Below are 14,470 nucleotides of genomic sequence, written 5' to 3' on the forward strand. Positions count from 1 at the left end.
GACCACGTTCTATTTCCATTACACACAATCAAATGAAGAGGCAGCTCTCCATAAAAATAGGCTCACAAGGAGTACAAAAACACTTGCTCTTCTCTTTCCATCAAATTTTACAAATTTTTAATTAAGTATGGAAATTTCTGAAATAAAAGCTCAATAAAATTCTCAAAAATTAAAGCTAAGAATTTTCCCTTCATGTTACTGCTTTATGCTTTGGCCATAATCACTATTTTGTCTCTTCTTTAAGTGTACCTTCACAGTCTGTGTCTATCAATAACTGTTCCTGAGCAAAACTTCAACAACATATACTTAGTTTCTATTTTTCCAATGTGAAAGAAAAAAGATAGATGAACTTTTTTCTTTAGGGAAACTTAGAACTAAGTGTTGAGTTTCCTTTAAATTCGACAATCATATTTAATAGCTATTTACCAGACGGAGCCAAAAACAACAAGCTCTCCATTTCCACGAGTAATTAGCAAATTGACCATTCTGTTTTAAATTACTCAAGAGCCAAGCTTCAGATTTTTTTAAAACATAACTAAGTTAAGGCTTCATGAATCCCAGGGTTCAAGCCACAATCAACTCAAAAGGCAAACTCAGTCCTTTGGCTTCATAATTTTAACCACATATGAGAAAGTCTCATTATCTTTTAATTACATATGACTAGATCCAATGTGTTTTTGTAAGAAAGCTTCAGAAATGATAAAAAAAAAAAAAAAGTAACTTTTCCCTCAGGATCCACTTAAGAGCCAGCAAGGCTAACAAAAAACTTTCCATGCCTAAAGACAATTAGACAAAGTCGCCCGTCTTCCTTCTCCCGGACATTGTCAGCACCCTCCAAACAAAACAGCACAGGCAGCACCCAACAATGTAGGAGGAAAGTCTGCAGAGAGCATCACCTCAAAGTGATTACGGAGCACTGACAGGGTGATATGTTGCCAAGGAGGATAGCTCTTCGCCACGTAGATGGTGCAATGTGAAGGCTTCTGAGGCGGTTGCTTGTCAGTCTTCTACGGGGCAAAAGAAAGGGAAGACAACATTTCATCACTTTTGTATAAATCAAAGATGAGAGAACCCTCTCCTGGTGCATACCACTACTACTGCCTCGGACGTTAACAAGCACACACGTACTACAAAATGGACTTAGCAGTAAAGATATCCTGACACATTTGAACAATAATTGTCTTAAGTTCCATTCATAGCAAATGTTACTGAACTAATAACTTTTAAAGAACAATCTTTAAAAAAAAAAAAATGACTTCACCTTCCCCTTAGCAGGCATCATATAGTTCTTGAGTCGCAATCTAAGGTCATGTGCTACTTCCATGAGATACTGTGAGGAACGTATCAAGGCTTCATCCACGGGCCCCGCCAGAGGCCATGAAGCATTCATAATTGAGTCAGGCTTTAAGAAAAAAACAAAAAAACAAAACAACAAAAAAAAACAGTTCAGGGGGATTAAACAACACAACTATTTTATGGTTCTTGATTACATTTCCATACCAAGGCTACCATCTGTAACTGCGTGCTCGAAGTTCAAACCTTACTACCCGTAACACACTTCCACAGCCCCTGATCTAATGTTCCCTAGAATTCAAGCTGTGAAGTCTGACTCTACATTCTTAATTAGCATCCATTTGTACAAGCGTATTAATACCCACACACAGATGCTCACTTTCAAAGAAAATTATGTAATGCTAATTTGCCTAAATTTAATCTTTATTACATAAATTATACAAACTCTCAGTTTTTATCCTATTAATACACCCAGTTTTGAAAGCATGGCTATTCAGGATATATATCATGAGCACATTTTTGCATTGTTCATGCATTAGAAAAATACAAAGGAGTTTGGCTTATAAAGTTGAAAAGGAATTATTAAACCATCCAATCGGTTTATCTGCAAGCCTAGGAGAAATAATTGAATTTACCTTCACAGTAAGTAAGGATGCTAATATAAAGCCCTAAATATGCAGCCCTACATATGCCAGAAATTTTATATAAAACAAAAATATTTATGCAAAGAGACACTTCTATCTGGTTAAAAGCTGCTCATAACAGTCATTTATATATATTTCTCAGGATTTTCACCTTTTAACAGTTGGAAAAAACAGAATTAGTTATCTATGTATTCAAATTAAATGTATTTATAAAATATATTAAAATGTATTTTCCTAACAAGAATTAGGTGATAACAAGAATTTCCTAACAAGAATTAGGTGATAAGATGCGTAGTCCCATGTTTTTAAAATATACACACTGCGTGTATATAAATAAAGGCACATATATGATGTATCTGTCTAAACAGAAGGTAGCTTGGGTTTAATTTGCTATAATGATTACAAGATGATGAGTCCAACATTAGCCTTGAAATATTCTTTTTCAGTCTTCTCCTCTTAAGTAACATTATTCTGTATTTATTTAATAAGGGCCAAATCAAAACTGCCCAAATCTTAAATGTATACAGATACCTTTCCCAGGAGTGTCCAGATGTGCTCACAGAGATGTGGACAGAATGGAGCCAAGAGAAGGGTCTGAACTTCAATAAAGCGGAACACAAGGTCTCTGTGCATCCCTTCGATGGCTAATTCACGGTATTTATCTTTGGCAGCCTACAAAATTTGAAATTATTTATCATTTTCTTCCCATATTTCGTTAAAAAAAAACAATAAAAGAAAAAATGCAGTACCTCTATTTTAATGCATTTTTAAGCTTTTAGTCTTTCCAAATTCCACAATGAATTTTCATAAAAGTTTTACTTCATTTTTTTAAAGAAATCTCTACACCCAATGTGGGGTTCAAACCCACGACCCTGAGATCAAGAGTCACAAGCTCTACCAACTGAGCCAGCCAGGCACCCCAGTTTTACTACATTTCTAACACCTTGCAATTAAATGTGTACCAATCATTGTCAAAAAATATTATGGTTTTATATTAATGATTCTCAAAAAAAAATTTTTTAAGACATTTTAAAAATACATTAACAGACATAAAGGCTGCACAATTTAAACTGCATATTAAGGGCTGACGATGCTCTGAATAGCCTATAAGAAAGATATTAAGTATCAAAAATGGCTATAAATACGACACACTGCTATGTTCAGCACTTATCCTTATTTAACCACATCTATGAAAAGCAAGTTACATAAATCCCAATGTGATATTTTACAAAACTGATTGAGGAAACCTACATTTTTACTTTAAGCACTTGAACTGCCAAACTTGAGGAAATACTGACACCTTGTGGAAAACATCAGAACACGCTTGTTTTCAAACCAATGGCAATTAGTTACAGTTTTGCCTTTATGTTTTATCAATTTAAAATGTTCTCCTGCAAAATGTGGCTGGTTTTTAGACTTAACCTCTTTATTAACTCACAGCTCTACTAGAAACAGAAATACTTATATTACATGAACACAACCGAAAGAATATCAAAGAGAAATATTTAAAATCACAATTACTTAGGAATTTAAAAACTGCTTGGGAACAATTTCAGTCTCTCTTCATTCATTTTTGAGAGACAGAGACAGAGAGAGAGACAGAGCATGAACAGGGGAGGGACAGAGAGAGAGGGAGACACAGAATCCGGAAAAGGCTCCAGGCTCTGAGCTGTCAGCACAGAGTCCGACATGGGGTTCGAACTCACGAACTGTGAGATCATGACCTGAGCCAAAGTCAGATGCATTCGACTGAGCCACGCAGGCACCCCGTCAGTCTCTATTTTAGTTATTATGTTATATAGCAGGAGGGAAAAAGGGTGAAATACATCATATTCATACTAACACAGCTTACAGCTACTAAAAGAAAGGCCTACCTGAAATTCAAAAAACCCTGTTTTCAAAGCTTCTTTAAACATCATCTTTTCATAATTTTGATCTGTTTTTATAATTCCTGCATTCATCTCACTATTGAATAGGGAAAAAAAGATGACTGAGTTTAAATGCAAGTACACAAAAATATAAATAACTGCTGCATATACTAATAAGCAGTATAATGAGAACGCCTGAAACATTTAAGACCACTCAACCACAAAACCAGTTAACAGCAGTTAGCGATGTCCTTGTTTAACAATTTCTTGATGGAAACTTTATCATGAAGCCCAAAATACAATATGAAAACAGCTTAACAAAGGAGCTAGTCGGATTTACTTGCTGCATTTTAAACAACTAACATTGGCTGTTAAAAAAATTTTTCTCATGCTACCTATGGCCCTCTTTTTTTTTTTTTTTTTTTTGACTTTTGTGTCAGTAATTTTTTTTTTATTAACTTGTTTTATTTTTTTTTAATTTACACCCAAATTAGTTAGCATTTAGTGCAACAGTGATTTCAGGAGTAGATTCCTTAGTGCACCTTACCCCTTTAGCCCATCCCCCCTCCCACAACCCCTCCCGTAACCCTTAATTTGTTCTCCATATTTATGAGTCTCTTCTGTTTTGTCCCCCTCCCTGTTTTTATATTATTTTTGTTTCCCTTCCCTTATGTTCATCTGTTTTGTCTTTTAAAGTCCTCATATGAGTGAAGTCATGACTTTTGTCTCTCTCTGACTAATTTCACTTAGCATAATACCCTCCAATTCCATCCATGTAGTTGCAAATGGCAAGATTTCATTCTTTTTGATTGCCGAGTCATACTCCATTGTATAGATATACCACATCTTCTTTATCCATTCATCCATTGATGGACATGTGGACTCTTTCCATACTTTGGCTATTGTGGACAGTGCTGCTATAAACATGGGGGTGCATGTGTCCCTTCGAAACAGCACACCTGTATCCCTTGGATAAATGCCTAGTGGTGTAATTGCTGGGTCGTAGGGTAATTCTATTTTTAGTTTTTTGAGGAACCTCCATACTGTTTTCCAGAGTGGATGCACCAGCTTGCACTCCCATACCTATGGCCCTTCTTAATTTAGCCTAATCTGGCCCCAACTTGTTTGATCTTCTACTCTCCCCCCCATATATGGTGCTTCACACAAATACCACGCTCTCCATGGCTTTCTCCTCTCTGTAAAAATCCATGTAGTTTTCAAGAAACCCAGAACTCACAAGCCATCTCCTCTGAATTCCCTCTACCTATATTATCGCACTTGTAATGTGTTGGATATGTGTTTTCTTCTCCTGCTAGACTACAGTGAAGGGTCAAGTCCTATTCAACTTTGTAACACCAGTTCTTAAGATGGCTCCTGATGCAAAGATGATGATAAGTGCTTTTAGAAAGAAAAAAAAAATGACATTCTCTTACCGTTTTAATCTACTTTTCATTTAACCATTCTGTCCTACTCTAATGCCAAGACAGCATGGTAAAATGGTAATGAGAATGAGCTCTGGAGAAAAAAGCAAATTCATATCCTCCATCTGAAACTATTAGTTTTGAGGTACTTAATAAAATACTTAATTTTTCTAAGCTTCGATTTCTTTAAAATAGAGCTAGTAATATCTTTATCACATAAGGTTGCTGTGAGGGTAAAATCAGATAATGGATGCGAAGAGCTTAGCAGAGTACCTAGAACAAGTAAGCTTTCAGTGAATAGTAGCTATTATTAACATCTAATTTATTTTAGGAGAGGAAAAAAAAAAAGAAAACTTAAAAATGCACAAGGACTAAGCAACTCTGAAGTACAAAGTGGCCAGAGTCCACAAATTACCTGGCGAAAACTCTATCATTGAAGGTGCTGGCAGGCCCGCTTCGGAGGCTGTCCCAGTTGGCAACCATTTCTTTTACCCACTCTACCCAGGTGTACAGACGGAGAATACCTGCATCTGCCATGGCTTCCACAAAGTTAGCATCTTCAACAGTATCACCAGCATCAGCCAGAGCCAAACGCATTCCTGCAGGAGGAGGAAAAAGAAAAAGAAGGAAGATCACTGATGATTTTAAAATGTGGTTGGTGAGGACCTGGGTGACTCAGTCACTTAAGCGTCTGACTCTTGACTTTGGCTCCAGTCGTGATCTTGCCGTTCCTGAGACTGAGCCTCAAGCGGGGCTTGGGATTCTCTCTCTCTGCCCCTCCCATGCTCATGCTCTGTGTGTGTCTCTCTCTCAAAGTAAATAAATAAACTTTTAAAAAATAATTTAAAAACAAAATATGGTTACTAAATATCAACAATGTATCCAATTTGGTATACTGCAAACCTACATGTAAATTAAGAAATAGCAGATGCTTTAAAGGACTGCATGGGGACACCTGGGTGGCTCAGTCGGTTAAGCTTCCAAGTGTTGATTTCAGCTCAGGTCATGATCTCATAGTTTGTGAGATCAAGCCCCACATCGGGCTCTTGGCTCACAGTGCAGAGCCTACTTGGGATTCTCTCTCCTCTCTCTGCCCCTTCCCTGATTGTGCCCTCTCTCTCTCTTTTATAAATAAACTTTATAAAATTTAAAAAATATAAAAAATTTAAAAAATAATAGTCTAAAACAAAAATAGGGATCTAAAACAAAAATAGGGGCGCCTGGGTGGCACAGTCGGTTAAGCGTCCGATTTCAGCCAGGTCACGATCTCGCGGTCCGGGAGTTCGAGCCCCGCTTCAGGCTCTGGGCTGATGGCTCAGAGCCTGGAGCCTGTTTCCGATTCTGTGTCTCCCTCTCTCTCTGCCCCTCCCCCGTTCATGCTCTGTCTCTCTCTGTCCCAAAAATAAATAAACGTTGAAAAAAAAATTAAAAAAAAAAAATAATAAAACAAAAATAAAAATCACCAAAAGTAGGATCCACAATGTTGTTCAAATATTTGAATCACATGTATTTATTTGCATACACTTAGCATCAATAGCTGTTTCTTCTCAGGCATGCTGAGTTAATGAGATAAAGTGTTCTTTAATGAAGCAGGGGAAAAAAATGATAAACTGGCAATAGGGATCCCTATCAGCATCTAAGTCTCATTTAGAGGGAGCAAAACACTATATTTTAATGCATGAGTACACACACTGGTGCCTTCCATGTACAAAAATATATTTAATTTCTTATTTCTAAAAGCGATTCTTCTAAGCTTTCTAACAAAATTTTGCTTTCCAACCAGAATCTTTATTCTAAAATATTGAAAAAAAAAACATTAATAACAGCCTAATTAAGTTACAGGATATCCTTGTACAATGGAATACTATAATGCTGCAAAAGAGTGAGGAAACTCGATATGTATCTATATGGAATGATCTCAAATATGAACAATTAAGTGAAAAAGTACAAGTTCAGAAGAGTAGGTATTGCTTTCTACCATCTATGCCTACAAGGGAGGAGATGAGAACATGTCACATTAAGTTACGTACGCATTAAATATACATTATAATACACAAGAAGCTCTAAACTTTTAACTTTTTATTTCAAATAATTTTACACTTAAAGAAAAGGTGCAAGAGAATAGACATAAACATTAGACATTTAACAGGCTTCCCTAACATTAACAACCTACCTAACCATAGTTTCAAACCCAGGAAGTTAACATTAGTACGATAGTATTAACGAAACTACAGATCTTACTCAAATTTCACCAGTTTTTCTTCTAATATTCTGTTTCTGCTGCAGGATTCAATCTGGAAAAACACATTGCATTTAATCATTTTACCTCCTTGGTCTCCTCATATCTGTGACAGTTTCTTCGTCTTTGTCTTTCATGACCCTGACATTTTTGATGAGTACTCATCAGTTACTTAATAGAATTTCTCTCAACTTGGTTTGTCTCATGTTTTCTCATGATTAGACTGAGCTTATAAACCTCTGGCAGAAGCGATGTTATGTGTCTTCTCAGTGCATCACTATCAGGGAGGTGCAAGATACTGATACGACTTTTTACTGGTGTTGCAAGCTTTCATCACTGACGTAGTGTCTGCTGACTTTTCTCCACTATAGACTTAATCGTTTTTCCTTTTGTGATTAAAAAATATCTTGGTGGGGTACCTGGGTGGCTCAGTTGGTTAAGCGTCCATCTAACTCATGATTTCAGCTCAGGTTATGATCTCACGTTTCTGAGACTGGGCCCTACATCAGGCTCCGTGCTCACAGCACAGAGCCTGCTTGGAATTTTCCCTCTCTCCCTCCCTCTCTCTGCTCCTCCCCTGCTTTCCCTGCCCCTCCCCTGCTTGCGCTCTCCCTGAAAATGAATAAACATCTTTTTTAATAAAATAAAATCTTTGAATAAATAAATGTGTGGTAAAATTCGCCCCCGAAGACATCTGGTTCTGGACTTTTATTTTTTGGGAGTTTTTTGATTACTGATTCAATTTCTTTGCTGGTAATCAGTCTGTTCAAATATTCTATTTCTTCCTGTTTCAGCTTTCGGAGGTTATATGTTTCTAGGAATTTATCCATTTCTTCTAGGTTGCCTAATTTGTTGGCATATAGTTTTGCATAATATTCTAATTGTTTGTATTTCTGTGGTGTTTGTTATTTCTCCTCTCTCATTTATGATTTTATTTATTTGGGTCCTTTCTCTTTTTTTCTTGATGAGTCTACTTAGAAGCTTATCAATTTTATTGATTTTTTTCCAAGAACCAGCTCCTAATTTCATTGATCTGTTTCACTGGGGTTTTTGCTTTTGTTTTAGTTTCTATATCATTTATTTCTACTCTAATCTTTTTTTTTTTAAATTTTTTTTTAACGTTTATTTATTTTTGAGACAGAGAGAAACAGAGCATGAACGGAGGAGGGGCAGAGAGAGAGGGAGACACAGAATCTGAGGCAGGCTCCAGGCTCTGAGCCACCAGCCCAGAGCCCGACACGGGGCTCAAACTCATGGACCGCGAGATCGTGACCTGAGCTGAAGTCGGATGCTTAACCGACTGAGCCACCCAGGCGCCCCTCTACTCTAATCTTTATTACTTCCTAACCTCTGCTCGTTTTAGGTTTTGCTTCTTGCTCTTTGTTTAGCTCCTTTAGGTGTAATGTTAGATTGTTTGAGATTTTTTTTGTTTCTTGAGGTAGAACTGGATTGTTATAAACTTCTCTCAGAACTGCTTTCACTGTGTCCCAAAGGTTTTGGACCATTCTATTTCCATTTTCATTTGTTTCCATGTACTTTTTTATTTCTTCTTTTATTTCCTGGTTGGTCTATTCAATGTTTTGGGGTTTTTTGTTTTTTTGTTTTTTAGGTTTATTTATTTTGAGAAAGAGGTGTGGGGAGGGGCAGAGAGAGAATCTCAAGCAGGCTCCAAACTGTCAGTGCAGAGCCCAATGTGGTGCTCAAACCCAAGAACTGTGAGATATGACCTGAGCCAAAATGAAGAGTGGGACACTTAACTGACTGAGCCACGCAGGCACCCCAGGGCCCATTCCAAGTTTAATAGCATGGTATTTAATCACCATGTATTTGTGGTCTTTCCAGATTTTTTCTTGTAGTTAACTTCTAATTTCATAATGTTGTGATCAGAAAAGATGCATGTTACGACTTGGATCTTTTTAAATTTGTTAAGGCTTGTTTTGTGGCGTAATATGTGATCCATTCTAGAGAATGTTCCATGTGCACTTGAAAAGAATGTGTATTGTGCTGTTTTACAAAGGAACGTTCTAAATATATCTGTTAAATCCATCTGGTCCAGTGTGTCATTCAAAGCCATTGTTTCCTGGTTGATTTTCTGTTTAGATGACCTGTTCATTGATGTAAGTGGGGTGTTAAAGTCCGCTACTATTATTGTATTATTATCGATCAGTTCCTTTATGTTTGCCATTAACTGTTTTATGTATTTGGGTGCAGATATAATGGTTATATCTTCCTGTTGGACTGTCCCCTTTATTATTGCACAGTGTCCTTCTTTACCTCTCGTTATAATCTTTGTTTTACAGTCTATTTTGTCCAATATAAGTACTGCTACTCTGGCTTTCTTCTGACATCCATTTGCAAGACATGTTTCTCTATCCCCATACTTTCAATCTGCAGGTGCCTTTAAGTCTAAAATGAGTCTCTTGTAGGGGGTGCCTGGCTGGCTCAGTCAGTGGAGTGTGCAGCTCTTGATCTCAGGTTTGTGATTTGGGGCCCCACCTTCAGTGTAGAGATTATTTAAAAATAGAATCTTAAAAAAAATGAGTTTCTTGTAGGCAGCATATAAATGGCTCTTGCTTTTTTTATTCATTATGTCATGCAGTGTATTTTGATTGGAGTGTGTAGTCCATTTACATTCAAAGTAATTATTGATAGGTATGTATTTGTTGTCATTTTATTACTTGTTTTGTGTTGTTTCTGAAAATTTTCTCTGATCGTTTCTGGTCTTACTCTCTTTCGTGGTTTGTTGGTTTCCTTTAGTGATATATTTTGATTTCTTTCTCTTCATTCTTTGCATATTTATTAGTATTCTATTTGTGGTTACCATTAGATTTATACATAACATCTTCTGCATATAATGGTCTGTACTGTATTAAGTTGATGGTCATTTAAGTTTAAACCCATTCTTTACTTCCATCCCTCCCCATGTTTTAGGTATATGATGTTTTACATCCTTTTATTTTGTGAATTCCTTGACTGTTTTTTTTACAGATATATTCATTTTTTTATTGCTTTTGTGTTTGCTACCCCCATACTGTCATTTTTGGTCTTTCCTTTCCACTCAAAGAGTCCTCTAATAGTTCTTACAGGGCTGGTTTACTAGTCATGAACTCCTTTAGTTTTTGTCTGGAAAGCTCTTTATCTATTCTTCCATACTGAATGATAGCCTTGATGGACAGAGTATTCTTGGCTACAGGTTTTTCCCATTTAGCACTTTGCATATATCATGTCACTCCTTTCTAGCTTGGAAAGTTTCTGCTAAAAAATCTGTTGATCAACTTATGGGGTTTCCTTTGTATGTAACCATCTTCTTTTGTCTTGCTGTTTTTTAATGTTTATTTATTTATTTTTGAGACAGAGAGAGAGAGAGAGAGAGGGGGAGAGAGAGAGAGAGAGAACATGAGCAGGGGAAAGGCAGAGAGAGGAGAAAGAGAATCCCAAGCAGGCTCTGCACATCAGCACAGAGCCCAATGCAGGGCTCAAACCCACAAACCATGAGATCAGGACACGAGTCAAAATCAAGAGTGGGACGCTTAACCAAATGACCCACCCTTGTCTTGATGCTTTTAATATTTTTTCCTTATCACTATATTTTGCCATTTTAACTACAATATGTCTTGGAATGGGTCTGCTTTTGTTAATTTTGTTGGAGGTTCTCTGTGTTTCCTAGATCTGGCTATCTGTTTCCTTCTCCAGATTAGGTAAGTTTTCAGCTATTATGTCTTCAAATACATTCTCTGCCTGCTTTTCTCTCTTCTTCTTCTTCTGAGACTCTATAATACGATTGTTACTATGTTTGATGGAGTCACTGAGTTCCCTAAGTTTACTCTCACTTTGCAGAATTCTTTTTTCTCTCTTTTGTTCAGTTTGATTACTTTCTATTACTCTGTCATCTAGTAATTACTTCATTCCTCTGCTTCTTCCAGCCTTCTGTTCATTTCGAGTGTGTTTCACACTTTGTTTACTGAGCCCGTTATCTCTGCTGTTATTCCTTATCTCTGTGTTGATGGTCCCAATGATGTTCTCTACTCTTTTCTCAAATCCAGTGAGTATCCTTATGATCGGTGCTTTAAATTCTTAATCAGGCATGTTATTTATATCTGTTTCGCTTAGATCTCCAGCCATGGCCTTGTCTTATTCTTTCATTTGGGACAAATTATGTCTTCTCATTTTGTCCGAGTCTCTGTGCCTGTTTCTGTGCATTAGGAAAGTCAGCTAATGTCTCCTGTTCTTGAAGGTAAAGGCTTTATGAAGAAAAGCCTATAGTGTCCTACTGTGTAGTATCCCCATTTCCCCAGGACCTGCTGCTCCCAGGAATATCTCCAATGTATGCTGTGTGCGCTCTGCTGTTTTTCCTGGCTGCTTTATCTTTCAGGCCAGTCATCTACAGATGCTCTCTTTGCCTGTTGTAGGCAGTGTTTGGTCTCTGAATGTGGTGCACTTAAACTAGGTGTGCTCTGGTCTGCTTGTGAAATGAAACCTGGTGCTGCCAGCACTAAGGCCTCATAAAATTCTCAGTTCGAGAGAAATGGTGTGGGCAGGGGTTTGAGCCAGTCTTCTGAGGAAGGGGGCCTGCTGCACTGGGACTGAGGCAAGCATAACCAGGAGGTGTGGTTCCACCAAAATGCAGAGTGGTGGGGCTTGATGTAAGCAAGTTAGGTGGCAAGTATCAGCACTGCACTAGTTCCTACTGGTGGCCCTGTGTTTACGCTGAAGGATGAGGAAGGGAACGGCACCTGCCAATTCCTTTTTTCCTGGAGGGGTCCCTCTGTGAATGCTGCCACTCCGGAACATGCTATGAGATGAGCAACTAACTTCTCCACTGTGTGTCCCGGGTGCTCTTCAGATCACTGTTTCCCTGCCATATGTCTGCATGATGTTTGCTTGCCTTCTCTCCAAACACAGCCCCAATGTCCTCCAGGCTATTCCAGAGCCAAGCACTGTGACCTTTAAAACTCCAAACTTTAATTAAGCCCCACTGGATACAAGTACTCAAAAATTCGGGCTCTCTCGCTTTCCAAGCCCTTTGCTATAGGGATTTGTTTTCCCCATGTGCTCCCCTGTGTGCTAGTTTGTGTCTTATCCTTTTCCATGACTGCAGCTCCCTCTCCCCAATAGCTGTCATGATCTGTTTCTTTCCCAAACCATGTCTCCACACTTCCTACCTTCTTCAATATGGCCCCTTCTCTATCTTTAGTTGTAGAGTGTGTTCTGTCAGTCTTCATATAGATTTCTGGGCTATTTAAGATGATCTGACAGTTATTTAGCTGTATTCATGGGACAAGGCAAGTGAGAATCCTCCTACTCTGCTGCCACCTTCTGTCTTCAGTACCTGTGTGCCCTTCAAATGTCCCCATCCTTATTGAAACATTTCCTTATTTTCTGGAACTATGTGTTCCATGCTCATGTTGTTATTTTCCCTACTCCAGCCTGCAAATCAGTCACTTCTCCTAGGCACCCCAGTTCCACTTATCGGAAAACTATAGTTAGAAACCAAGATCTGAATGCCAGGTGTGCCTCTGCCACTGGGGTGTCACTGCTCATAAGCCTTCTTGGCACACACAGCTAGGGAAATGTGTGCACATGCACTAACCCACTGCACACACCAATGTTAATTTTTGCATTAATCTATCTATATATAAAATTAAAACCATTAGATATTGCCAATTCCAATCCAACACCACAGGCTGCCTTCTAGCATTCCCCCTTTATTATTTCCATCTTCTTTGACAGTGAGCTCTCATCTACAATAGATTTATTTGTTCAATCCCAGCACACACTGCTAACCTATACCTCACGCAAGAAATAGTCTTACCAATTACAGTACTGATGTGCAGTTCTTTTTGGTTTACAGTGTCCAGTCAAAGCAATGTTTCTCCAAGTTAATTAGGTTAGCTCTTTCCCATTCCCATCAGTATGGCTTCAAACTGTGCTAGCCATGATGAGAAGAAACAAGTGACATGATGACCAAAGTAATGAATGGTTCCTTCAGGTTACACAGTGCATGTCTTCCCTTGAAAAAGTAATGATCAAATGGAACAGTACTGAGGCCAAGGAGAAAAGACTGTTCTAAAAAATGAATGCTCCCAGGTTTAAGTGACCCATATTTATATCAAGTACGAAGCAAATACTTTGGAAAAGCTTTACAGTCAACATCTCTACAAACCGATTCTTTCATCTTTCAAGTAATAAGAAATTGAAGCAAGCCGGGTAGCAATTACAGTGAGTTTCTTTTTTAAAAAAGACTCTAATAGTCTTAGTTCAAATCTGTTCCTAAAAAGATCATGTCAGCAATTCTTACATTTTAAATATTACATTGCTTGTACACAGAGAAAACACAACTATTTTAAACTACTGTAAAAGCAAAAAAAAAAAAAAAAGGCAGTAAAACTGAAACAATTTTAACTTGTTTTATATAATCTGAAGAGAATCAGACCCTATATAATAGCAATAATAAAAAAGCATACTCACCATCCGCTGAAAATTTGTCGATAGCTTGGGTCAAAGTGAGGAAGTTGCCCGTGGACTTTGACATCTGAAATAAAAGTCAATGACCAGGCATTATTAAGCATATAAGTAAAATAAACCAAATCAGCCAAATTAAAATACATGGGTTAGCCACAATCAGATAAACACAGACAAAAAATATTACAAAGAGGGAATGGAAAAGATACCTTGCGCTAATTTTCCAGACATAGAAACTAAAGTCCGGTTACTAAGTGACTTCATTTCAGCTGGTTATAAAGAAGAGCTTTACAGCAATTAGACTCCTTCAGAAATGAAAGGACTAGTGTATGAAGTCAGAGTTAGGCTTTTAGGGAACTTCCTGTCAACGGCGTCACAATAATTGTTTGTTCAAGCTGTGCTCTACCTGAGGGCACGACATCAAAGGAGGCACTGTGCACAGCCTATCAATCTTTACTATTTAAGAATGTTGTATCTTTATCATAACTTTGCTGATACCAAACAGAGGTGATTATCCAGTTTTATGCTACATGGCAATAAAGT

The 14,470-nt window shown here is 37.6% G+C and overlaps 1 protein-coding gene and 1 non-coding gene across 2 annotated transcripts in view; both read right to left on the reverse strand.

Moving 5' to 3' along the window:
- The window catches only part of LARS1 (leucyl-tRNA synthetase 1), a 74,945-nt gene that overhangs the window by 17,180 nt on the left and 43,295 nt on the right, over positions 1-14,470 (reverse strand). The window contains exons 22-27 of the mRNA XM_027042355.2: positions 13,934-13,997; positions 5,642-5,825; positions 3,812-3,902; positions 2,469-2,609; positions 1,262-1,402; positions 897-1,007 (exon numbers count right to left, since the gene is read on the reverse strand). Of these exons, the coding sequence (XP_026898156.2) occupies positions 897-1,007; positions 1,262-1,402; positions 2,469-2,609; positions 3,812-3,902; positions 5,642-5,825; positions 13,934-13,997 (732 nt within the window). The remainder of the gene's footprint in view (positions 1-896; positions 1,008-1,261; positions 1,403-2,468; positions 2,610-3,811; positions 3,903-5,641; positions 5,826-13,933; positions 13,998-14,470) is intronic.
- TRNAK-CUU (transfer RNA lysine (anticodon CUU)) lies at positions 2,781-2,853 on the reverse strand. Its single transcript has one exon. It is a non-coding gene; the product is annotated as a tRNA-Lys (tRNA).

This window comes from Acinonyx jubatus, chromosome A1 (genome assembly GCF_027475565.1).
Source record: "Acinonyx jubatus isolate Ajub_Pintada_27869175 chromosome A1, VMU_Ajub_asm_v1.0, whole genome shotgun sequence".
In the NCBI taxonomy this organism is placed as follows: Eukaryota; Metazoa; Chordata; class Mammalia; order Carnivora; family Felidae; genus Acinonyx; species Acinonyx jubatus.